This window comes from Nicotiana tomentosiformis, chromosome 9, assembly GCF_000390325.3.
Source record: "Nicotiana tomentosiformis chromosome 9, ASM39032v3, whole genome shotgun sequence".
Taxonomy (NCBI): Eukaryota; Viridiplantae; Streptophyta; class Magnoliopsida; order Solanales; family Solanaceae; genus Nicotiana; species Nicotiana tomentosiformis.
Window position 1 is genome coordinate 106,100,147 of NC_090820.1, and position 27,000 is coordinate 106,127,146.

At 35.0% G+C, this 27,000-nt stretch overlaps 2 protein-coding genes and 1 long non-coding RNA gene across 3 annotated transcripts; 2 read left to right on the forward strand and 1 right to left on the reverse strand.

Moving 5' to 3' along the window:
- Nucleotides 1-3,193: 3,193 nt before the first annotated feature.
- On the reverse strand, nucleotides 3,194-5,125 carry LOC138899442 (uncharacterized). The gene is made up of 3 exons (XR_011411069.1): nucleotides 4,903-5,125; nucleotides 3,873-3,927; nucleotides 3,194-3,790 (listed from the first exon to the last, which is right to left on the reverse strand). It is a non-coding gene; the product is annotated as an uncharacterized lncRNA (long non-coding RNA).
- Nucleotides 5,126-8,423: 3,298 nt separating this feature from the next.
- Nucleotides 8,424-13,370, forward strand: LOC104092280 (cyclic phosphodiesterase-like). Its single transcript, XM_009597825.4, has 3 exons — nucleotides 8,424-9,017; nucleotides 12,283-12,337; nucleotides 12,993-13,370. Exons 1-3 carry the CDS (start codon nucleotides 8,607-8,609, stop codon nucleotides 13,196-13,198), a joined length of 672 nt encoding a protein of 223 aa, XP_009596120.1. The 5' UTR covers nucleotides 8,424-8,606; the 3' UTR covers nucleotides 13,199-13,370.
- Nucleotides 13,371-15,885: 2,515 nt separating this feature from the next.
- On the forward strand, nucleotides 15,886-26,469 carry LOC104092281 (serine/threonine-protein kinase 12-like). The gene is made up of 12 exons (XM_009597826.4): nucleotides 15,886-16,807; nucleotides 19,478-19,552; nucleotides 19,663-19,758; nucleotides 21,367-21,452; nucleotides 21,585-21,705; nucleotides 21,925-22,004; nucleotides 22,520-22,579; nucleotides 22,701-22,819; nucleotides 23,147-23,232; nucleotides 23,681-23,802; nucleotides 25,251-25,362; nucleotides 26,026-26,469. Exons 1-12 carry the CDS (start codon nucleotides 16,490-16,492, stop codon nucleotides 26,131-26,133), a joined length of 1,383 nt encoding a protein of 460 aa, XP_009596121.1. The 5' UTR covers nucleotides 15,886-16,489; the 3' UTR covers nucleotides 26,134-26,469.
- The last annotated feature ends 531 nt before the right edge of the window (nucleotides 26,470-27,000 follow it).

The following is a 27,000-nucleotide window of genomic DNA, read 5'->3' on the forward strand; positions in this document are numbered from 1 at the left end:
CCAAAAACCGATGCACTAAATCCCAAATTAGAGTTGGGAATGATATTTGGTAACAAAAAAGAGTTTAAGAAAGTTGTGATTGCAAATCAAGCCAAAATAGAAAAGTCAATCGAGTAGATTAAAGATGACAGAGAAAGAACTAGGGCCAAATGCAGAAAGCCTGGATGTGAGTGGAAGATATTGGGATCACCAATGCAAAGGGACATAATATCTTTCCAAATAAACACGTTTGAGTCCGAACATACTTGTTTTGAGTGGAATTATAACAATAGTAGTATCAATGCTAGCTGGATTGCAAGGAGGTATGTTGATAGAATTAGGTCAAACAAGACTTGGAAAGTATCAGAATTCAGAGATACAGTGAGTAGGGAATTACAACTCCATGTGAGTATGCATTAAGCACGAAGGGCAAAGGAAAAGGCTATTGCAATGATTGATGGACATATAAATGATCAATTTAGTATATTATGGAATTATTGCAATGAAATTGTTAGAAGAAATCCCGGGACTTCTGTTTTCATGAAACTAACTCCTAATGAAGCTCATAACAAGCCGATGAGATTTTAAAAAATTTATGTTTGTTTTGCAGCTTGTAAAGTTGGTTTCAAGGCTAGTTGTAGAAAAATTGTTGGGGTCGATGGGTGTTGGATTAAGGGCACTATGTATGGGGCACAATTACTGTCAGCAGTTACTTTAGACGAGAATAACAATATCTTTCCAATAGCGTACGCAATTGTCGAGAAGAAAAATAAAGAAACACGACAATGATTCTTAACCTATTTGATGAATGATCTTGAGATTAAAGAGCAGTACTTGTGGACTTTTACGTGAGATAAGCAAAAAGGATTCTTTGAAGCTTTTGAAGCAGTGTTGCCTGACGTTTCTCATAGATTTTGTGTGCGGCATTTGCATACAAATTTCAAGAGAGCTGGGTATAGTGGCATGACTTTAAAAAATGCTCTTTGGAAGGCAGCTTCAGCAACAACTGTTGACATGTTTGATGCCTGTATGACTGATTTATTTCAATTAGATGAAAATGCATGTGAATGGCTTTCTACTAAATTGCCTAGTGAATGGTCAAGATCACATTTCTCTTCGCTTCCTAAGTGCGATATTCTTTTGAACAACTTATGTGAGGTGTTTAATAAGTTTATTCTTGATGCGACAGACAAACCAATTCTGAAACTTTTAGAGACCATTATGCACTTGCTCATGACTATAATTAATTCAAATAGAGAGAAAGCTGAAAAATAAAATTTGGGTGATATTTGTCCTACTATTAAGAAGATGTTGGCCAAATCTATGAAGGATGGTGCTAGTTATATTCCTAAAAAGTCGAACACTTGGAATTATGAAGTCATTGGACCTATCAAAGGTGATACTTGGGTTGTTAACTTATATAACCAAACATGTAGTTGTAGGAAATGGGAACTTTCAGGAATTTCTTGTAAGCATGCTATATCGGCCATTTGGTTGAAAAAGAATGAGGTTCTAGACTATGTTGATGATTGCTACAAAATCGAGACATATAAAAAATTATGAAGCTTCCATATTGCCTATGCATGACCTGATTTATGGCCTAAGTCACCAAATTCTCCACCATTGCCACCTTCTTATTTGAAAAAGAAGAAGAAAGGAAGGGAACAGAAATTAAGAAGGAAAGAAGATGATGAGCTAGGAGCTAGCAGGACGAAGTTAAAAAAGAGACCGAAATCAGTTGATTGTAAGAAATGTGGCAGACCTGGTCACAACAGTAGAACTTTCACTTCAACCTTAGATGTTATTGAAATTCATCCATCAGACTACCCTTGCAGTTTGGACTCCATTATGGCTGAGGGAGCATCAAGTTTTCATAATGTTAAAAAGCTACCGGTAAAAAAATTTATTTCAATTTTAAAATTTATTACAATTTACAAATAAAGAGAGTCATATTTAGTGTTTTAATTTGTTCTTTCAGGTTAGAAGAGGCACATCGCTGGTCACTCAACAAAGTTGCATCTTTTCATCATCTCAACAAAACGACAACTCTTGAAAAAGTTTGCCTTCTCATTATATTGAAGAAATATTGATACTTTTTTGTCTTTAATTCATTTTCTGGTGTTTGGAGTTTGTTTTATTTCTTATTAATTAGCTACTGGTTTCTGCGTTGATGTTATGTTGGTGGTTTTTATCTTTAATTAATCAATGGTATTGTAGTATATGGATGCTGATTTTTGCTGAAAGTTTTTGTTGTATTTTTTGCTCTTGTTTGTTGTTTTTCCCTGCTCATTATTGTCTTTTGCTGGTGCTAGTGTGATGGTCTAAAGGTATCAAGTAGTAAAGGGTATAAAGGCGTCATTTGCTAGTTTTTCACTGGTTTTAAGTATTAACAAAGATGAAAAGTTAATTGATAAATACTTTATTGCAACGTCTCACTGCTTCACCTTAACAAAAATAAAGAATTAGTGGTGCTAGTGCACTTGTCAGAAGAAATAAAATGATACTCTTAGGCAAGACTGCTTTTTATGAAGGTGGAAGATGATTAGGCAAGAGGGGCACTCTTGGAAACTTTAAGAGGAAACCCATGTTCTTGGTATGCTCTTTTGCTTGGGTGTTAGTTTTTTTGACAAAAACTAACAGAAGGATGATTCTTGCAATAAATTAATAGTACAAGGATGTTTTTTTGTTCATTTAAGCATCACAAGGATGTAATATAGGTTTGGGCTATAGTTCAAGGATGATTTTTTCCAAAAACTCAAACTCTTCTAGATTGCATCATTCCTTGCTAGCCAAATTTTGCCACACATTTAATACCTTGTCTCTCTTGGCATATTCCAATTTTTTGCAGTCTTTCCTTAGTCAGTTGGCAGCTTACACTACTAAAAAATAGTGTAATTCCGTCCGATTTTAATCGGTCGGAAAAATAATTGTCGCAAACGTGTACCGACCGAAATCGGTCGGAAACTTCAAAGCGTTGACTAACTGTCAAACTTTAATTTTCGACCGAAATCGGTCGGAAACAATTAAATATTTTTTTTTAATTTTCAAATTTCGACCGAAATCGGTCGAAAACTATTAATTTTTTTTTCATTTTCCGACTGAATTTGGTTGGAAATTTTTTTTTAAAATTATTTAATTAAATAATTAGTTGTAAATTATAATAAATTGTTAATTTATTTTAAAAATAAATATAAATTCATAATTTCCGGCCGAATTCGATCGAAAATTATTAATAATAACAACCACAACAACAACAACTACTAAAATGTTCAATAACAAAATAACAATATAATCATCATTCAAAACTAGTCTCAACTAAATATTGACAAGTTCAATACTTTATTTAGCAATACACACTATTCAATGAGTTTTTTTATCTAACATCATCTCCATCTTTACTCCTAGAACCTTCATCGTCGGCACATGGGGAAGGCTAACGAGACCGGGGAATGGGGAAAGCACCACTAGCAAGAAGATTGGCCAGCTGACCTTGAAGAAGATTAAATTGTTCGTCCCTTCTTTCTAGCTGAACTTGAAGGGTCCAAATTGTTCATCTCTCTTTTTTTTCTCTAGCCGTTGTCTCTTCAAGCTCTGCTGTCAGCTTTGCGGTCTTCTCTAGCCTTTGTCTCTTAGATGAAATTATTGTTAATATAATGCTTAAATAGATAAGAATTGTATTAAAACCTTAAATTGGTTGAACATCTGTTGCACGAGATCCTCTGGAAAGTCACTCCAAGTCGGATAGGGTGCATTATACAACCCGCCAAAAATATCAGTGATTATCTTTGTAACCTGATGATTAGGAATGAACCTGCAACATAGCAATTACATTAAATAAACAAGAGTAGCTATTATAATTCAGCAAAAATAAAGAAGTAATTAATAAATCTTACCCATTGCCCTCAGGCCTGATGATGATCCTATGATAACGATCATAACACACATCATCTGAGAGAAGGATCGTTATTATCTCAATTTACAACACAATAGTTAAGGAAAAATAAGAACCCAACTAGAGATATGAGAGCACTCACTTAGGCAAACAATTGAGTGGTTTATTATATTGGAATGAAAATCATGAAAGATCATAGTTAAATCTGTCTAAATTTTGATACGCAGAGAGTGCAAGTAACAAGCAGAATAACCAAAGTGTGTCTCAAGTTAATCTAGCTAGTAATTACCACCATTAAAAGAATCGAACTTTGCAGAGAAACAGAATGTGTACATTATGAGCATATACATCCTATTCAACTAACAAAAAAACAAAAAACAATCTCCATTTTAGATTTATTACTTATAAAAGACCCAAACAAAGCCATGTTGCAAAGATCATACAAAAAGTATTACTAGGTAGCAAAATATGATTGAGCCAAGCACAAGTCCTTCACTTTCTTGATAATTATGCCATATATCACAACATTCCTTCACACCTAAGGAAATTAAAGCAGTTTCACAAGATAAACCAAGTATAAATAAAGGAGAACAAGAAGATGGAGACATATTTCCACTACTCTATACTCATGTGAAAGATTTTTTTAATTAACACAACTCAGTAGGAAAACTTAGTGAAGAAGATATTTAATTCAATTGGGGGCAGACTGACTATTCATTCATACTGTTTTCGGTAGAGTGACATATATTGTCTTCACTCTTTATAGAAACCTAAATCTAATTAATCATTAACTAAACCCTAGTTTATACAATAAAAGAATTAAAATTACTTAATTATAAAACTGTGCTTTGGGACATTTAGTGAATTCTAAATCCATCTAGCCCAAGGCCAATCATTCACCTCCCCTTTCCTCCAGTTTTTTTATTTTTTTATTTTTTTCTCTCCCAAATTAGGAGGATCTATAGTGTTTCCACACTTCCTCTCCAGCGTGACTCGAACCCAGGACCTAACAGTCATGGGTGGAGGTGCACCTTTCCTCCAGTTGTATCCCTTGAACTTCTTCATTATATTACATATTCTCTTCCAGTACAAGCTACAATCAGTTGGTGGCAAGTATTGCTAATTAAGCTTTGGTAATATGATTGGCTGTATTGTACATCCTGACTGTATACAGGTAGAGATGCGATAAGTTCGGTGTTTATACATGTGGAGGTTAAGACGCGATAAGTTCGGTATGTGGATCCTGAATTTCGCTCAAAATATGATGAAATAAACGTACGAATAAACTAAAAGGAGTGAACATATTATATTATATATATATATATATATATATATATATATATATATATATATATAAAATAAAGTTTCGTAAATATTCTAAGAAGCCAAGTGGAGTTAACATACCATACATTTATAAAATAAAGTTTCGTAAACATTCGAAGAAGCTAAGAGGAGTTAATATAGTGTGTGTGTATATATAATAAAGTATTGACTTAACTATAAAATGTAATTTTTCGGCTAACACCGCTTAAACCACATAATGCGGCGGCTCTGCCATTGTATGTGGAAGATGATTTCTCACTGGGTCCATAGATATTTCCTTTACGATATTGTAATGTGTAGGATTTTCAATTCCATAAGCGCTATATTTCGTTGATAAACGAATTTGTTCTCGGGCGAGAATAGAACATGTTACACCAAATAGGTGATTTAAGTTATGTCATTGTGTACGGTCAAAATCGATTCTCAGTCATAAAGATCGGTCGAGACAATGACGTTTCAATCGAAGGGTATCCACATGACAAGCTCGGACGAATTTCGAAGTAGGGACGTCGAGTTTCGAGCTATAAGACCAATCAACGGCAAAATTCGATATCATTATCGAGCCCGTATCCGAATCGGACTACGGGGCAGCACCGATCGACATAGGCCCCGTATATCGATGCTCCAAGGCAGAACCGAGCTCGAACCAAGACTGGGGGTTCGATCTAACACCGAGCTCGAGCCAGTGCCGAGCTCGCAGACAAGAGCCGTTACAACCGCACCGAAGGAAAGAATCTTGGCGAGAATCAAGGAAGAGACAATTAATCATGGGTCCTCCACTATATGTATTATTTTATTATGTTGTTATAGATAAAGCAGTGACCCTCTACTATAAAAAGGGGGATAGACTGCAATAGAGGCAGGTCCTCCAAGATACATTAAGATTTTATTGTGCTTGTTTTTCTAACTCATTTCAGTCTTCCCGTCCATTATTCCCATTTTATAGCAAAAAATACTTGTATTATCATTTTGTATCAAAGGAATTTGCATACCCTTAGAACCATATCTAAATTTAACGTTATCCGGGTAAACAGTCATTTTGGTAACTTATCGGTGATAATACTGATTGAGAACCTAGGAGGTGATATTTTTTATTTAATAAGTAATATTGATTGATAATCTATAAATAATAAATATATATGTAGGGGTGGTAAATGGGCAGGTTGAGCTGAATTTGGGCGGGTCAAGATGGGTTAGGTCAATAAATGAGTCATTGCCCAACTCAGCCCAAAGTATATTTGGGTTAAGATGGGTTGGGTCAAGATGGGTTAAACAATAGGTCATAACCCAACCCGCCCAACTTGACACATGTTTTAGAACCATGCTCATCTTGCATAAACAAAGTTTTTTTTTACCTTTTATACACCTATGCATAAAAGGTAAAAATAAATACTATTAGTATTTTGAGAATCAAAATATATTTTCTAAATAACAAATAAGTATTAAAAATGTGTAAGTTGAAAAATATTTTGCGGGTGAGGTGGGTGGTGCAAAAAAATAAAAAAACAGAAAATTAAAAATACAAAAAAACAAAAAAAGTAAAAAATAAATTTGCGGGGTGGGTGGGTGGTGCAGAAAAACGAAAAAACAGAAAATTAAAAATACAAAAAAAAAATATTTTTGCGGGGGTGGGGGGTGGGGGTGGGTGGTAACTAAGTATATTTCTACATAAGTTGGGTAGAAATTCCGTTGTTTTGGGGTGAGCTTCATGGGTTGTAATTGGGCTATTTCATGGGTCAGAATGAGCTATAAAAATTTAACTTGGGCTCAGCCCAAATAGACCCATGAGCTAAAATATTGTAGCCCAACCCTTTAATCTCTGGGCGGATTGGATGAGTTTGAGCTCAAACTGTCACCCATATATATAAGTTAGTTATTATAACATATTATGTATAAAAACTTCAAATATTTTTATCCAAACAAAACTGGAGTGGAAATGACAACAGGTAGTCACTTTTAAACATGTTGTTTAAAATATATCCGTATCCACAGTTTACAATGTATTTAAAGATTAGCCAATTTTCTCAAACTTCAGGACACTGCATCGTGAAGTGTAAACATCAAAGTTCAACCTTCAGGACATCGTGTCCTAAAGTTCAAAAATTGCTAGAAGTTCGAATCTTATGTCTTGAATTTTAAATTAGCAGTTTAAAAATTCAGGAAATTTAATACCGAATTTCAAATTAGCAGCTCAAAAATTTAGGGCACTAAGTCCTGAATTTCAAATTCAGGATACTTAGTCCTGAAATTTGGATGAATTGGCTAATCTTTAAATACATTGTAAATTATGAATACATTTTAAATAGCAGACTTAAAAGTTGCAAACGGTGCACTTCACCCCAAGACTGGAAGCTCTGTCATCCCAACACTGCACTTGTACTGTTTAGAGAGAATTAACAATAATCTTATACAGGCAATGTGCATTCTCGAAAAGCTCCAATAAAAAATAAAAATGGCAAGTAACTAAATTCTTATGACAAAATTAAACTGAATTGATAGTGTTGAGGATTTTCAGTGTAAATAACTTACGTGAAAGATTTTCAACATAAATAACTTAAGTAAAAAATTATGCTAAGTAGATTATAAACATTTGTTAGTGTAAAAAGTTTCTCCTTAGGACATGAGTAATTGGATAAATATGAGTACGCCAATTGTTGTATTTAACCTTTAGCCATATTACCTCAATTGTTATATTTAACCTTTAGCTAACTCCCCCTAACACACTTTTCGTCCCGTTTTATGTGAATATGTTCAAATTTTGAGAGTCAAACTATTATTCTTACTATTATTTTTTAGTCGTAATTATATCATATGCGTTTAAAAAATTTAAATTATTAATTATTGAGACTTATAATATTTTTTACATAATTTTTAAATATGTAAGTTTTATTTTGAAATTCTTAAGAAATCTTATATCTAAATACATATCAAAATTAAGAAGTTTGAATATCGAAAAACGAAAAGTGTCATATAAATTGGGACATAGGGAGTAGCTATTAACAAAATTTTTAGTGAAAATGTTATGTTAGTTTTAAGATTTTGGATCAAATTTGTCAACCTTTTTATACATATTGAGGACTATATATATCAAGAAGATATATCAAGGACCAAAATAGTCCAATTCCCATACATTAAGGACCATTTTGGTCACTTTGGTTGAAAAATATGGTAGTCGTTTATCACTTTGGATAAGTATAGAAAAAGAAACTGCTCCCAATACAACTAATCATGTCTCCTACTTCTTCAGCATATACCCATTTCCACCTCTCTGTAAATTCCACCAACGTCTCGCCATTACCTCTAACAAATACTATTCAACTCAATAGAAAATTCTCTTAAAATAAAATAAATCCATAAAAATCAAAACTTTTAAAAATGGGTTCTTTGCAATCTCTTCTCCATCTTCATCTTAATGCTTCATAACATTTTTCTAATCAGATTCCTTAGTTTTCTTGGCCTAATTGGTATTTCACTACTGTTCTATTCAGTTCTCATTGAAACAGATCCAATGCAGGAGGTACAACTCAATGAAGCAGCAGAGATCAAGAAGCTGGAAGTTTATTCTGTGTGGGCACTTCCATCGGAAGACGTGAGGGAGAGGCTGAAAAAGTTGATGGGTGGTCTCCGATCAGAGTTTGGTGGGCCCCAATTTGAGCCTCACGTGACTGTTGTAGGAGCAATTCGGTTGACTGAGGATGAGGCACGTGACAAGTTCAGAAAGGGATGTGAAGGTGTAAAGGCGTATAATGCTACTGTTGAGAAAGTTGATACTGGAACTTTCTTTTATCAGTGTGTTTACCTTTTGCTTCATCCAACCAATGAGGTAAAAAAAAAATTGAGAATTTTTATTTTGGTTGGAATTTTTCTAATGCTGTTTTATTCTTTGTATATTTTCTGTGTAAGATTGCTACAGAATGAGTTAGTAGTAGTAAGTTCTGTTACTAATCGGTTGATTGGATATACAATCTCAATCTCGTTACATGCGACACACTTTCCTTTTTAGTCTGTCGAGAGAATGACATATTAACAATTTAACTTTAAACTTCCTATTTTATCCTTATTGACATGATTTTATATCTTGAGCCGAGGGTCTATCGGAAACAGCCTCTCTGCTCCGTCGGGTAGGGGTAAAGTCCGCGTACACACTAACCTCCCAGACCCCACTTGTGTATTTTACTGAGTCGTTGTTGTTGTTTATACGATTTTATAGCCACATAAATGTTGTGGCATGTTTTGGACTACGAATTTCAAAAGTTTAAATAGCGTCACATAATATAGGACAGAGGGATATACAAGTTAAAAAGTTTAAATGCTTGGGTGACTTTGGTTTGATTCCCAGCTCCAGCAATTCATTAAATTTGTTTGACAAAAGGGGGTTGCTCCGACAGTCAGCACCCCCTACCTACAACCCCGGGTCATGGGTTCGAGTCGGCAAAGGAGCAATAGTTCCAACAAAGGGGGATCAAAGGGGAATCAAAGGGGAGGGGAAAAAAAAGCTTTAAAAAAAACATCTTGGACGGGATATCCAGTCAAATTCTCATGAAAGGAGTAACTTGTTCAATGCCATGTCAGGTTTCACCATGTTTGATGGGGTTATAACTGAATATCCAATTTAGTCAAAAATTCTCCAAGTTATTGTTAGGCTGAAGAAAGCTTAAATGAAGTCGGTGGCTAATGGGAAATTCTTTAGTTAACCCTTTCGGTGGTTTATAGAGCACAAGAAGTTAAATAGGAGTAGTATTTTGATGTGGATAAGAGGGCAATGGTTGTACTCTATATTCTTCATTGGAAGACTTTTCAGCTGTTGATCAGACTTTTTAGGGAGTATAAGATGACATAAGAGGAGGATTGCATAAGATGTGCAGAACTCTTGTATTGAAAAAGTAATTAATCCAATAACACAGCATTTAGGTATAGGGATAGCAAAAATCCAATAACATGTCTCTGCTAGTGATCAAGAATTTTTCGACCTTTCGATCATGTAAGATTAGAGGAGTCCCGCCGATCAATCCTTAACAGCAGTATTGTTGGTTGGACCAAATAGTCCTTTTGTGAGCTTCCCATCGAAACGTTTTATTGTGAGCTTCCCATTGAAACGTGGTCAAAGCATGCCTCAGCTTCTGATCAAGAATTATTTGACCTTCCGATCGTGTATAAGATTAGAGGAGTCCTGTTACTATCTGTAAGTTCTAATTGATAATAGCAATATTGTTGGTTGGACCTAATTGTCACTACCTAGGGGTGATATCTGTCCGAACAGATGTTAGTTATAGGGGCAGAGTGAGATATAAGCATCAACTAAAGGAGGTGTAATATATTGATTTGGTGTTCTCGGGTTGAAAATCCTTTTTTTTGGATGTTGATAAGTTAAGAATCCCTCTAAATCATGGTAAGAAAACAGAAGAAGAGAACTAAGGACATACATTTAGGATTCAAGAAGACATAGTCTTATAGACCTAGACATGCTAAAATCTTCTCCACGATGAGAAGTGGAGAGTTTCTTCCTTCACATGCGACGGAACTTTAGGACAAGATGCGACATTTGGATCACCACCAATTAGATGCGCTTTTTGACGATAGATTCCCCCATTTGAAATCTTATCACAAAAAAGACATCTAATGGTCATCTTGTTGGTCTCGCTAACTCTTTCAGAGTAAGCCCAAGCCGGGTCTTTCCTATCTTCTTTTGGCGCCATTAAAAGAACAACTACATAACACATAAGAAAAGCAATAAGAACTAAGAATAAAGGATATAAAAAATTAGAGGAATTCTCTGTTAAAAACTGGAAAAATTGGGCAGTAATTTTCTGGAAAAAATTTGCCAGCATTTCGCCGCTTTTTGGAAGTTCAGAAAGAAAAAGAAAAAGAAAAAGAAGAAGAAGAAGAAGGAAAATAAGAAGTTCAGAACATACCTGTTGAAGTCTTGAACTTGAAGTTGAAGAAGAAGAAAAAGAAGAACCCTAGTTGATGCTTTGAGATTCTTTCAGAAATCAGAAGAAGATAAAGAAGAAGAAGTCGCTGCTGTTGGAAGTTGAAGAACTCTAGTCGCTGTTGTTGAAGAAGTCCAGACCAGTGTTTAATCCAAAAAACTCGTTTTTAATAAAATAGGGTTGGGTATTTTAAAACAGAGAAACGGACGCTTCTTAGCTTCGCTTCGCTTCGCTTTCCCCGCTTCTCGCTTTTTACAGAGAAGCGGTCGCTTTTACTGACCTGAGTCGCTTCACCTTGCTGAAGCGCTGCCCTTCACGTTTCGCCTCGCTTCTCGCTTAAAGCGAGGAAGCGGGCGTTTTTTTAAACAATGGTACAAGGAGGGATGAAAATTTTTGTAGTGTCATGTGATTGTTACTTTCTTGTTTTTGCTTCTCATTTCTTCACTATTCTGTCCCTTGAATGGAGCGCATCCTATATTTTTGTCGTATTTCATCAGTAAGAACGCTCTATATTGACATAGTGCATGGTTTTGGCTTTAAACAGGAAAACTAGAAACAAAGAGAAGTAGCGAATGCCTATTGGAACAAAAACTTAAGGATTTTCTCCTTTGAAGGGTTTAAGAATGCCAGAGTTAAATCCATTTAACCTTAGGGGTCGTTTGGTTTGAATACGGCTTATGCCGGGATAAGTTATGTTGGGATTAGTTATCTTAGGATTAGTTATCCTGGTATTATTTTTTATCCACTGTTTGGTTGGTATGTTGTATTAAAAATGACAATTGCATAATTTCTAAGAAGAAGGTATAAGTTATCCCGACACTAATTACCCCACCCTCTACAAGGTATAAGTTATCCCGGTACTAATTATAATCTCGGGATAACTTATATCAGGTTTGCTAACCAAACAAAGTATTAAGGTGGTATTAAATTTTTATACCAGCACTATACCTTCTTATACCTCATACCAAACGATTAAGGTTTAACAGGCAAAACTATCAGCATAAATTTCTATCTTGCAACTAGTTAAAAAGGAAAAAGTAAAATCATTTTTAAGGATTATGAAAGTTTTCTTATTCTTTACCATGCTTTATTTTAATGTATGATCACTTTGCTTGAGTTGCTGAGGATAAATCATTGATATGAAATTCTTTCTACCAGGTTGTGGAGGCTAGTGCACGCTGCTGCAGCAACTTTGGTTACAACAGCTCAAGTCGTAAGTTATACGTTCTTTCTTTCTTTGGATCTCTGGCACTTCAGTTTTTATAATTTAGTCACAAATAGCATTTGCCTCTTTTGTGGCTACAATTTCTCTCTGTTTCTGCATCATCTTCTTACATTATTAGAAGTGAGGATTCTTATCCGAAAATATTAATAATATAAAATAGACGGTAGGGAGGATAACACTCCATCCTCACTCATTCCAGTGGCAAATCAACATTTACCTTCGTGATAGCAATTAGCTCGATTGGAATATAGAACTCGACAATTGTCTTGATTTAGCTTGTTTTGGAATTTTAAGCTCCTCCCGATTGTTGAAAGCTAAACTGAAAAACTCATGTTGCTGAAACTTGGGATATGGTATATGAGGTTCTTTGGAGAATCAGAAAGTTGAAATATATGGACCAGCTTTTCCTGGCTGAAAAAGAGAATCAACTCTAGTTGAATATGTGAATGTCCACCTTCTTAAAATATGGATGTTTGATTTTTTCACATATGTTTCTTTGAGTTTGTATTATGGGATTACTTGCCTGAGCAGCCTTTCGCCCTTGTTTTCACTTTTTTGTTGTGAATATTCTTCCTTGCCTTGAGAGGGGGGACGATGAGCTAGGTTTTCAATTGTTGAAGGTGTGATTTTTGTGATCGTGCAGCGTATATGCCTCATGCGAGCCTGCTTTATGGCGATTTGACAGATGAAGAAAAGAAGAAAGCTCAAGAAAAGGCTTATATACTTGATGAGAGCATTGGCAACTTGAGCTTCCGGATATCTCGCCTTGCATTGTATAAAACAGACACTGAAGACAAAAGCCTCAAATCGTGGGAGAAGATCGAAGAATACAGTCTCAGCCCTAACTAGTTTTGTAAGCTCAACTTGTTACCTTAGTTTTGCATTGCCAGTAACTTTTGTGTCTTTTGGATGTGTTATAAATAAGAATTGTACTGTTGTGGCTTCTCTTTTCTGTTTACTTTTGGGTTTTTGCGAAATTCCTGGAGTTAATGATACAAAAATAAAGCATTGTAATTGCCAAGTTTTGGTCTTAATATACTCTGCCAAGAATTTCACAAACAAGTCTCCAGCTCTATGGAGTAACAATTAACAGGTTCTCTTTTATACTTGATATTTAAGGGGGCACCAACTAATAGCCGAGTCCTCTCGGAACCACAGGAGATAGTTGCCCGTCATATGGCTCAAACCTTCCCGTCAATGTGAGCTCTTGGGGTTCACCAACTTCACTTGCCTCTATCGGAGGCTTAACAATTCACGGGCTCTACAAAGGAAGGGGTTTGGTTAGGAGCTTTGTAAGTATGATTTTTTTGTTATGTATTTGTTCGATAAGAAATCCGAGTCTAGTTCAGGACTTTTTTTTTTCAAGCACAATCACCAAAAAGGTCTAGTTCTAGCATGTAATTTTTTATGTGCGATCCTTCCCGCGACCGTGCATGAATACTTTGTGCTATGCCTTTTTTAATTGAATATGTCTTTTCTTTTTCTTAATAGATCTAAATCCATATATCCTTAGCCTTTATAAGAAGGGGTTTAGTTTGCCCTTGATGTTGAGGCTCATTACCTTATCAGAATAACCAAATTAATAAATGTGCGCAAACGTTTATTATCGTTTGTAACTTTTGATTTATAAACAAATTCAAAAAAGAACTTAAACAACAGTAACTAAACCAAAACAGCAACAACGACAAGAACAACATGACTTTGAAAATTATTATATTTTCAGATACTACTATATTGAACCCGACCATAAAAGAGTAGTAATATTTAACGTAAAATAAAAAAGCTTAATTAATAAGTGTCATGCTTTTTACAGCAACTAAAACTAATTCAACAAAAAGGACTGAGAACAAGACATACTCAAGATAGGTTAAATAAATATCAAGGACGTGCAAGAAAAAAAAAAGAGAAAATATTCATGAGTTTATTTCTTTGACCTTATACACATAATTATTAGAAATAGCCAATCATTATTATTATCCTAAAGAAGAAGAAGCCTAAGTTCATGTAACCAATTCTCTTATCCATTTTTCTTTTGTCAATAATTGACTCCTAATAAATATTGGTGATCCATCTATCTTTGACTCAACAACCATTCACTAATTTATGCATTATAGTAACAACAATAAAAGGAGATAGGAAAATCTTAGTAGTCTAATTGGTTTGCTATTGAACTTTCACCTTAGGGTCGTTTGGTGGAAATAAGTTATTCTGAGATTAGTTATTTTACCCTCCCATAGGGATAAATAAATACGGGGTCGTTTGGTCGCGGGATAAGATGGGATAAAGTATGGTACTAAATTTATATCATATTTGGTTGATGATATAAAATTTATCTCGGGATAAGATTATACCGTCAACCAAACATGGTATAAACTTACTCCTAGACATAATCCCGGATATCCCACATTATCTCACCTTATCCCATCAAACTTAGTATTATTTTATCCCACCTCCTAGGTGAGATAAATTAGTCTAAGAGCCCGTTTGGACATAAAAAAAAATTTCTTTTTTTTTCCAAAAGAAATTTACTTTTTTTTCGAAATCAGTGTTTGTTCATAAAATTTTTAATTTTTACTTGAAGATGCATTTTGAAAATTTTCGAAAATTTGAAAAACTCCAAAAAATTATTTTTCAAAATTTTCACTCACAAAACTTAAAAAATAACCCAAAATTATATTCATGTCCAAACACAACTCTAAATTTCAAATACCATTTTCACTTTAGATTTTTTTCCCTTTATTTTGAAATGTTACAATTCTTATGTCCAAACGCCCACTAAGGATTATAATCCTGGAATAATTTAGTCTGCTTGCCAAACGATCCCAATTTCAGGATAACTAATCCCGTGATTAGTTATTCCGCAATTTTATCCCAACCAAACATGAGATAAACTCATTTCAAATTTAATTTCGAGATTAATTATCCCTTATTGCTCATACCAAACAAGCCATAGTGGTGAATGTTTGATTTTCCACCTTGTAATCCTATAATTTTCCCTTTCCTCTCCTATATGTATAATAAAAACTTGCCCATAAAAAAACTTCTCTTTTATTTTGTTGGTTAACCAAAAGTTGAGAAAGAACCTAGTGAAGATGACATCAAGAGTAAAATGACGTTAAAGGTTGTGGTGAGATAAATAAGAATCCTTTATTTAAATTAGAGTCTCAAGTCTAAGGCACGATAGAGCTTTTAGGCTACGGGTTCAATTGACTTCATAACTGTCGACATGAATTATAAATTTATATATAAAAATTTATTAAATCTAAAAAAATATAGATCTAAACCTATAATTTTAATCATAAAATAAAATTAATATTGAGAATTTTAAAAATTGAACTCATTAAATTTAAATTATGAATCCGCACTCCTTAGGTCGAGTATGTGAATGGAAAAAATTATAGTAAAAATATTTTTCTTTTTAATGGACCTAATATGGTAAATTTGAACCTTAATACAAATACCGGACATCAAATAAAAAATAAAAATAAATGGAACAAAGTTCAATTTTATATGTGGTTGGAATTTGCAGGGCAATAGAGTCACATGTAGGGTGGAATAAATGGAAAATCGACAGTAAATCAAAGGAAAAAGGGCGACTTCGTCGTCATCCCTAAAACCCTTTGAAAAACTCAGTATAACTTCTGTTTTCTCTTTATTTGCATAGTTTGTCGCTTTTAGATTTCTGTGAGCTGTTCTATAGTCAGAAACCGCTGGAGAAAAGATAAAAATCAGGACCGAGTTAAGGCGTAAAATACCAGAAATTAGTACTTTTTCTCATTTTCCAAATTTAAACGTCACCTTTTTTATTTTTTAATGAATTATAGCAAATTCTTATTTTAGAATTGTACCTACCCCCCTTAATCTGTAAAGGAGATTCTTGAATTTTAAACCTTTAAATTTTTCAAAATTTTAGGGTTTTACATTTTTTTTTCCATAACTTCTTTAGCATCTGCCTAACTACTTTCTTTTTTGCCAAATTGTTCCTATATTTATTCCCCATTCTGATTAAATATTCAATTCAAGCACTAATTTTTGCTAATACCCGTTTGCAATTGTGGATTCCTGAATAATTTTTTTTGGGTACATTAATTTCAATTGTTTAGGGTTTTAGTGTAATTTGTGTGTCATTTTCTTGAAAAAATGGAACAACCCAATTCGCCTGTAAGATTCAAATTGGGAAAACAGTCTTCTTTAGCACCAGAGAGAGCTGAAAGGGAAGATGGTGAAGATGGGGTTGTAATTGATATTGATCCAAGGGTAAGGCTAATGTATTCGGCGAACGAGGCTGATATAGAAGGGATAAAAGAGCTATTGGAATGTGGGACTGATGTTAATTTTAGGGACATTGATAAGAGGACTGCTCTTCATGTTGCTGCTTGCCAAGGATCCACTGATGTTGTGCAGCTGTTGCTTGATAATGGTGCTCAAGTTGATCCCAAAGATCGTTGGGGTAGCACGGTAAGATGATGATCATATCACTTTTTCTTACATGTATATTGTTTAGCTATTTGGTTTGTAGATGTTTGATTATTACTAGAGGCGGATCTATGATTTGAACATTATAGGGTCATTTGGTTACCAGGATAAGAATACTAATCCTGGAATAGAATATGAAATTGTTTTTCTTATAACCGTGTGTTCGGGCAAGCTTGCGCGCACGTCGACTAATTTCACGGATACCTGGTACCTCCAACCAACAATAGGTACTAGGTAATTCTATCCACCAAGGCTTGGACAAATGGAAAAAAATCACCTAGTATTTTTTGTCCCCGTTGGGATTCGAACCCGAGGCCTCAGGTTCTCAACCCACTTTTTTTATCACTAGACCACACCCTTGGGTGCATAGAATATGAGATTGTGTTTATCCCATGTTTGGTTATTAGTATTAGCTAGTGATGGGATAAATTTTATACCAAAATAGTGAGATTAGCTATCCCATATAGAATGTGGGATAGCTAATCCTCTGGGATATCCCGACCCATAAGATATCCTTGTCAGTCCCATCAGGTAACCAAACGACCCCTATGAGTTCAAGTTCATTATTCTATCAATCATTCAATTTACTGGGTTCGAAATCTATTATTTGTACTTATTTAGTGATTTTTTAACACATATAGAGGGTTCGAACTAAAGTTATTGGATTTGGATGAACCTGTAACTTATGCACTGCATCCGTCTGTGGTTATCGCTATGTTCTTCTGTTGGTTTGATGTTGTTGGTGTAGTTACTTTTGGGTGTGCAACTTATGGAAAAAAGAAGGTTATTTTTTAAGGGAAGCCTTGAAGCAACAATAAAGTTGCCTCATTGTGACCTATAGGTCACAAATTCGAGCCGTGAAAGCAGCCATTAATGCTTGCATTAAGTTAGACTGTCTATATCATACCCTTGGGGTGCGGCCCTTCCCCGGATCCTGTATGAATGCGGGATGCTTTGTGCATCGGGCTGCCCTTTTTGAATTTGTGGGTATGCAGCTGGTTATTGAGAGTAGTATTGCTCAATTGCTAGCTATTCCCTTTATTTTGCCCCATTTTTTGGATAGCCATGGTGTCCGGGCCAGCTTGTAGGCACCTCAACTAATTGCACATGATACCTGCTACCTCCCACCAGCAACAGGTACTAGGTAACTCTGTCCACCAAGGCTTGAATATATTGGAAGAAATCATCTAGTATTTATTGTCTCCATTGGGATTTGAACTTGAAACCTCATGGTTCTTAACCCACTTCATCGACCACTAGGCCACTTCATTTTTCCCCATTTTACGGGTTATATTTGGTGTCGGGGTCAGTTTGTGGTCACTTAACTATTCCACCTAGTATCTCCATCCACAAATATAGGTACTGGGCAACTTCTCCCAGCGTGGTTTAGGCACATAGAAAGAGTACACCTAGTGCAGTCTCTACTGAGATTTGAAACCTTGGTTTCAAGATTGTCACTCTAGCGCTTCAACCGTTAGGCCGCCATTGGGGCATTACTAAGGCTGTCATGATATCTTAGATGGTGGATCATGGCAAAGAAGTAATATTAAACTATAACAAGGGTGGTGGATAATAATACCATCCTAGTTCATGTGAATATTGTAGAATGTCGACTTTTGTCTGCTTTAAGATACTTCATTTATGATAAGTGCTGACTTTAAGATAATTTTTGTTACATGCCGTGCGACCCTTGTTTAAGATGAGGATATATGCAACAACAACAACAACATACCCAGTATTATCCCACACCGTGGGGTCTGGGGAGGGTAGTGTGTACGCAGACCTTACCCCTACCTTGTGAGGAAGAGAGGCTGTTTCAAAATGAGCATATATGCATGAAGATGTAATAGTTGTTCTTCGTCTTAACCATATACCAGAACAACAAGAGAAAATGATCAAAATGGTCCTTCGTATGAGGGTTGATCTGTTTTGGTGCTTAATATATACCACTTAATGGATATAGTCCTTAATGTATGTAAAATGTGGACAGTTTTAGTCCTAAGCCCTAAAAACTAATGGTTCCTGTTAAACTTAACAGACAAATGCAAAAAGGTTCCCTCCTCTCCTCTTTCTTATCCTCACTTCCACCACCTCCCTCTTTGTTTCTTGCTCCTGCTACCTTCTAGCTGTTTCCTTTCTTCTTCCTTTGAGAGTGGTGCAAATATTTATTGATTTTTCCCCTTTATTTTTTGTCTAAGATTACAAAACGTATTCAGGAGAATCAGGACTTGAGCTGGTTTGAGAAGTCTTGGTTTTTTGTAATTCTTACTCTTGGACTGAGATTGTCTTACTGCCAGTTTGTCAACCTCCTAGGGTGTAAGAGTCATTTGACTAGTCGAAGAAAAATAATGTAAGTTACTTGATAGGGTAGAGGTTTAATTCACTGTTGGTTCGTATTAACGCTGTGCAATCGCATGGACACCGTAGTATTGTTCCATGTAGTTTTTTATAAAGGAAATTTGACTTCTTGTATTCTAGGAAACCTAAAGAATGTAGAAGTGACAATGTTATTATCAAAAGAGGAATCACCAAATAGGGAAAATTTAGTTTCTCAAAGTTTTATGGACACACTTTTAGTTGGACGCAATTTGAGTGTCCTGTTTTTCCTATTAGTTTACATTTTTTGGCAACAATCTAATCTTACTTGAACAGCCTCTTGCAGATGCAATACATTATAAAAATCACGCGGTGATCAAGCTACTGGAGAAACATGGTGCCAAGCCTCCAGTAAGTTTGCATTTTCATTCTAGCTACTGATCAGGGAAAAAGCTTTTATTTGTTTATTGTTATAAGAGTTGCTTGGTTTTTGATGTCTGTCTAAATTAATTTTCATCCAGATGGCTCCCATGCATGTTAATACTTGCTGTGAAGTGCCGGAATATGAAATCGATGCTAAAGAACTTGATTTCACTAATAGCATTGAGTTGAGCAAGGTAATATATTTTGTTTCACTCGTGTCTTCCTAGTCTTGTCTATTTAATTTTACTGTTGTGTCAATATTTCTCTTCCTTTTGCAGTCGTAAATATTTTTTCTTTGGTGATACTTTGCCTTTAGGCTAATTGGTTGTAGTTTTTGGTAGCCACTGATGTTTATGACTTGATATCAAATATGGAATTTTGACTTGAGCCTTAAACTGGTACCTGAAGATAATAGAGCTGTAATAATGTACAATTTCTAATTTTGAAATTGCTTCTGGGGTTTCCACATGCTAATTGATGGTTAGCCTGTCATTGAAGAGTTTCAGATAGTTATACATTGAAGGACTGGGTTTAGGAAAAATACATGTGATGGGCATTGGGAAAACATTAAAGGTTACTTGAGAATATAATATTTACTCCAAAATTGAGAGAAGACGAGGACAGGGAAATGGTAGAGGAAAGAGAAGGGAGAAATGACAAGGAGAAGTAAGAAATCACTGTTTTCTAAGCAATCCCCTGAGTGAAGCTTTTGAAAATAAAAACTGAAAGGAAAGAAGATAAGGTGGATGAAAACTGAAAGGCATTGCTAGAGTTACAAACCTCTAATTCGCAGACTATATTCTAGTATTTGCAATGCCAACAGGAACCAGCTGGAAGCCTTGAGACAGTTATTTGGTTTCGGGCAATGTTTGGTCTCAAGTTCGACTGTGGAAGTGTGAGATCATCCTAGTGGTTGAAGTGAATAATATTGACTGTTTTGGCATAGGCGCTCCACCTTTGGGCTCATTAAATAGAGACACAACAATGTGGAATCCTGTAGAAGAAAGTGGTAGAGAAAAGACTTACACGTTGGCAGAAAAGATATTTGTCAAAAGGGGGAAAATAAGTGATAATTAAAAAAGCACTCTATCGAGCATTCCCAGTTAGTTATTTCATGTCTCTGCTACAAGCACAGGCTAGCGTGACAAGAAAATCGACAAGACTATTGAGGAGCTTCACATGGGACTCAGTCGAGGTTTAACTGGCACCTCCTTAAATGTATTTCAAGCAGTTGATGTTACTTCTCACGTATTGAACCTTGCGCTCTATGGTCATGTCGCGTACGCCAACCATTAATGAGATTGACAGGAGTTCATCTATATTTTGACTTTAAGCTTTAACACACGATTTTAAAATCCAAGAAAAGGAAATTTCCTAACATGTCCTGTAACCTCCCAGATAAAAGTGTGGTGCACAACATACCCATGGGATTCTACTAGACACGGCTCATGACTCCCTAGGACACCCTAAACTTGACTGCTTAGGCACCAGCTTTAACAGCCCAGCCCACTAGTAATAATGTCTGCTTTGGGCCTAGACCCGTTTAAAATGCGTCAATAGGGTCTAAGGCATGCTTCCTTATATACCCATCATCTCTCCCGTGTTTTGCCGATGTAGGATTCTCCTGGGGTATTACATTTGGCACCTTGACTAACTATCTGCTGATTAATGTGGTATAATCTGATGCTTAGAAGAATTTTGAGATGGCTCATTTTATTGTTTACTGAAGTGGCCTATCATATATTTTTGCTCCAATGTAGAAATTTTCTTTCTATTTCTCTGTTGATCCAAAGATATTGTAGGGGACGTTCCATATTGCCTCATGGCGTGGAATACAAGTTGCTGTAAAAAAGTTTGGGGAGAATGTGATTGCTGATGAGGATAAAGTGTGAGTGATATAAAACCGATATTGCTTCTATTTTTCTACTTTCAAGGGGAAAACCACAGTTGCTTCTTCACATTGTTTAGCTCTTCTCATTTATTCTTTGATTTACATTCTCTAATAGTAAGGTTTCTGCAGGAGGGCATTTCGAGATGAGCTTGCGTTGCTCCAGAAGATAAGACATCCTAATGTCGTCCAGTTTCTTGGTGCCGTAACACAAAGTAGTCCTATGATGATAGTGACAGAATACTTACCAAAGGTCTTTTTTATTAATTCTACCAATATGCATACTTATATTTGAGAATATTTTTGTACAATGGTCGAATTTTATAGTTCAATCCATTTCTTCTTGTTGATCTGTTTCTCGATTTTTCTCCTCGTTTTTTTCTTTTCTTCTTTTTGAATAAGTAATATGTTTGAAACTTTTCCAACAAATCTATCACTTTGAAATGACTCTTCCGTTGCCGTATATTTCCAGGGTGATCTCCGTCAATATTTGAATAGAAAAGGAGCGCTTAAACCAACAAAAGCTCTCAGATTTGCAATGGACATCGCGAGGTTCACATCCACTCTGTGCTATTGGCAAATATTATAAACTCTTTATAAATTGCAAAACTAGTGGTTTAAATGTTTGAAAAAAAATTAAAAAGGCAATTTTTCATTAAGCATTATTTATAAAACTTTTCTTGGATATAAATTTGAACATATCGTAGTCCTTGGTTTTGACTATTACTCCTGAGCTATGTTGCTCGGAATCTCCGAAAATGTTGATGGGTGCGTGTCGGATCCTCCAAAAGTAGTGCATTTTTGGAGGATCCGACACGGGTGTGGCAGCTGTTTTGAAGAGTCTGCAACATAGCTCCTGAGTATAAGAATTCTCAAACAAAACCGAGATTCATCCCCCTGTTCCTTTCTTCAAATATTTCTTCCCAATCAGGTCACACTTGCTATTTAGTAAATAATTTTGACATACTGTTCAAGCTCATATTATGTTGAACCTTGCTTTTTTTACATCTTATATGTGAGCAAGATGGATTGAATTTCATAGCTTCATATATTGTATTTGGTTGTAGGGGAATGAACTATTTGCATGAACATAAAGAAGCAATTATTCATCGTGACCTTGAGCCTTCGTAAGTATTCATACTAATTCCTAGCCAAGTTTTCGAGTAGCATGAATTACCATAAAACTTTCATGATTATTTTGAGTTCCTTCCTGTAATAATACTTTTTTATATATGAGTAAGATAACAGAAATATTTTGCGGGATGATACTGGACATCTGAAGGTTGCTGACTTTGGAGTAAGCAAGTTGCTGAAGGTTACCAACAGGGTCAAAGAAGACAAGCCTCTGACATACGAAGACAGTTATCGTGAGTACTTCTTTTAGATATGCTTACTCAACCTCTATTCCTTCTCGATTGGAAAAGATATGGTAACTGTATATCAGGTTGAGAATGGATGTATTTGTATATGTTGCTTGTCACTGTGGATGCAGAATTACTATTGGTCTACAGTCAGTTGAGTGTTTTCAATTTTGCTTGATAGCTTCAGAAAAGCTTTCTTTATTTGAGATGTTTTTGAGAATCCAGTTGATTGATAATCAAACAACAACAACAACAACAATAATCGAGAAGATATATTTTGGATTTCTTCTAACATTTTCATTTTCTGTTTTTTTTTTTGTGTGCAACAAATAGGCAGATATGTAGCTCCAGAGGTTTTCAGGAATGAGGAATATGATACGAAAGTTGATGTCTTTTCATTTGCTTTAATTTTACAAGAGGTAAAATTCTTTCCTAGGGTGCTTCCGTGTTGTCATGAAGGTTCTAAGACATACTTTTCCTTGCCATGAGTAATTCTAAAGAGGCAACACTAAACAATTGATATTTCACTTTATAAAAAATTTCTTCAATTTCTTTGTCCATATATTTGCTATTCATGCTTATAGATATTAGTCTTGAACTACACATACAAATTTATAGTTTTTCTCCATTTGCGCCTTTCTTCAAGCCCGCGCTTTATTTGCGCTTTGAGCTTAAACCCTCAATAAACCTTAGAGTTTTTTTGCGCTTTTCGCCTTTGATAACACTGATCTATACATTGCATATCTGTAGAAGTTTTGAAGTTACTCTATTTTGCTAAATTTTAGTGAGTCAAGGATGTGAGTATTTTGCCGTTCTGTTTCCACATACAGATGACATGTTTGATCTTTGTGATGTGCTATATTTCAGATGATTGAAGGCTACCCACCTTTCCACGCAAAGGAAGAAAATGATGTACCTAAATTATATGCTGCTAAAGAGCGCCCTCCTTTTAAAGCCCCGACGAAGTCTTATGCCCATGGACTGAGAGAGTAAGTTCTATTTTTTCCTCTCATTTGCTACTATAAATCACGATTTTACCACTGTAATACACCATGCAGTTCTAGGTTAAATATCGATTCTTATAATCTGATAACTTGGGAAAACATGTTGATTACGAGTAGCAAACTATAACTCAAAAAAGGAATGAAACTAAGAAATGAACAGACTTACGATTTAAAAATTAGCTACATAGAAACATAAAATACTAATGCAATGTTAACCCCAAAATCTCAGTCAACTTGACAAGTTTGGACAAGGTCGTCTCGTCAAAGGTGTAGTTGTAGACAATGGTCTTGCCATAGTAGTCCTCCTATGGAAATTTACTAAAATCAATAGATGATTCATAAAACCATGCCTTGATACTGTCTACCAACCGATCATTTGAACCGACAATAGAACTTTTTTTATGCGGTGAATTTGTTATCATGAAACGAGAAGAAAGGTACTTTTCTTGACAATAGAACTCTTTTTGGCTCTGATACCATGTGAAGGGCGAGACAAAAGGAGAAAACTATTTTTCTTGATAGTAGAACTCAGTACAATGGGACTCCTTGTATAGGAGTTAGCCTACTCCAATAAGGTATATTACCTTGCTTATAATGATACAGAATAATTTCCTAATTATTAGAATATTCTAGGCTATGAATTTATACATATTTTTGATAGTTATTTTATAGTCTAATTAGTCATTGTGAAAATTCTAATTTGAATGCTTCTTGTAAAATAATTTCATAATATGTATTAGTTATATCTGTTGACCATTGGAAAGATAAAAATGAACTGTCCTGTGAAAATCATTTATCCTCTGGTGTGAACAAGTTGTTTCATTTGCTTGATGAACACCAGTCAATTAATTTGGGAGTAAGACGTACGATAAATCTTACCTACACATTCTTTATTCAGAATTAGAATCGATGCCTTTCATTCGTCATGATTTCTTTGAAGTGCCCTTATATTTGGCGAATTTATGCAAGTTTATCTAACAAAGTCATGATATGCAAAAATGATTTTAGCTGAAGTGAGAAGCAGCTAAAATTGTTGAGACAACTGATCGAATATATCATGCTAACACTAACCTTAGTGTCCCATTCCCATTTAGTTTCTGAACAAAAGGGTTTAGGTGTAAAATTAAACATAAGAAGCTGGGATCCGGATGTCATTTCCCGTATCCTTGATAAAATTGACATGTCAAAAAGAGAACTATTTAAATAAAAGTAGGGCATGGTATCAATCTTGATTCTGCCAAGTATATGGATTAGTAGGTTTATTACTGATCAACTGTGGTGTTTTACTTGATAAATTGTAGTAGCATCTTAATCAACTGGGATCTTGGAAAATGTCCTCATTTCCGATCTTAGAGATTTTACCATTTTATGATCATCAATTTGTTGCTTTCTCCAATGCGGTAATATTTAGGGATTTGATTTTGGTTTTCCAGGTTGATTGAAGAGTGCTGGAATGAGAAGCCAACCAAGCGTCCAAGTTTCAAGCAAATTATCCCACGGCTTGAGTCCATTTATAAAAAGTTTGACTGCAAGAACAATTGGAAGGTAAATTTTTTAACTTGAGCTGCATGCTTTTGTGAAATAGACTTTTTAGTGAAAACAGTATCTAGGCTCTCATGTGGTAAGTAGCTCATGTGAAGCAGATATGATTCGCGTGGAATTTCCAGCCCAAGTATTATATGCTTAGATTATGATCAATAAGAAGTACCCCAATCTGGTTTTGTACCAAGATGGTCCTTGCCTGGTCCTCATATCTGGTAGTAGTAAAATCTCAGTTCTTGTTTTGAGCTAGATTCATTTTTCGTCTTTTTCCTTGATTCTTGGGTTATTTGCATTTTCGAGTACTAAAGGAGGCATATAATCTTTCAGTAAAAAAGGTAGCGTGTAATTTTGTCTTTAAATGTTGGCACCTTCGTTATATGCCCAAGGCCTGTGCTGCAATTTATGTTTTGTTTCCCACCCGTGCCCGGTACTTGCATTGGTACCCGACTAATTTCGAATTCGCACCGGGAAGGAAGTCCTACATCGGGGGGAGGGGGAGGGTAAAACACTTCCTAACAAAGGCGACTCCATATCCAGGAAATTAGCAGAACATATGAATCCATTGATAGTTAAGTGCCTCTTTTCATCATATGAATAATTTGCACATATGAATCCATTGATAGTTAAGTGCCTCTTTTCATCATATGAATAATTTGCTATATGCAGGTTATTAGGCCATTGAGATGCTTTCAGCATTTAGAGGCAATGTGGAAGAAAGATGCTCCAAATTTAAGTAGCCGGAATGGTTCATCTCGGTCGACGCGCCATATCTAGCAAGTTTTATGGGAATAAGTAATTTTTCATTTGCTCAACTGTGCATAAAGTTTCTCTACTACTCCACATTTCTGCAAAATTTTCAGTTGCTTTTTCGTAATAGGCTGTTGGATGATCTTTGCCCAAGTTTTATGTTGTTTTTTGTATACTAAACTTGAACCGTGTTCTTCTTTTTCTTCCATCTCTTTAAGAAGTCAGACAATGTTGAAGTATAAAAGGCTTATGTTTTATTTTCTATGTAATTCCTATATGTTTTAAAAAAATAATTTTATATTGGAAGCTGGACTAATGTTCGCTTTAAATCATATAAGCACGTTTTTATTATTTGTTTTTTCATTTTGGCCATTTTTATTTTCATTGTAAATGTAAATAAGAGAGTTTCTAACATAAAAATTTAGTTTACATATGATACATGTAAGTATTCCATCTACTATATCACTTTTGCGTTTTACTTTACTCTGATAGATATTCTTTTGTCATATAATAAGCAAGTATCGCTTCTTTATTTTATCCATCTTACTTTAATTATTTGTGTAAAACCTAGGGGGTGTCAATGGATCTTTAAAAATCGACTGAACTGACCGAATCGAATCGTACTGAATTGATTTTTAAGTTTCTTTTAATAAAATTGTAGGTTTTTATATAAATTTCTAATTCTACCAAATAACTAGGGTAGGTTTTTATATGAATTTTCATATATAAGCATGATGAGTCGACAAATATCACATATGAATACATAATTTTAACAATGCAATGAATTCAAAACTAACATTCTTAAAGTTGAACTCATCATGTTAAAACCTTAAATACGCTCTTTAAAGGTATCGAAAAGGATTGGGGGATTTGTATCTATACCCAGTTTTTGGG

Excerpts from the sequence above, each read along its gene's own strand:
- LOC104092280 (XM_009597825.4), top strand. The coding sequence starts at position 8,607 with ATGCTTCATAACATTTTTCTAATCAGATTCCTTAGTTTTCTTGGCCTA. Across the intron at positions 9,018-12,282 it reads TGCTTCATCCAACCAATGAG|GTTGTGGAGGCTAGTGCACG; the intron begins GTAAAAAAAAAA and ends TCTTTCTACCAG. Across the intron at positions 12,338-12,992 it reads TGGTTACAACAGCTCAAGTC|CGTATATGCCTCATGCGAGC; the intron begins GTAAGTTATACG and ends GTGATCGTGCAG.
- LOC104092281 (XM_009597826.4), top strand. The coding sequence starts at position 16,490 with ATGGAACAACCCAATTCGCCTGTAAGATTCAAATTGGGAAAACAGTCT. Across the intron at positions 22,005-22,519 it reads TTTGCAATGGACATCGCGAG|GGGAATGAACTATTTGCATG; the intron begins GTTCACATCCAC and ends ATTTGGTTGTAG. Across the intron at positions 22,820-23,146 it reads GACATACGAAGACAGTTATC|GCAGATATGTAGCTCCAGAG; the intron begins GTGAGTACTTCT and ends TGCAACAAATAG.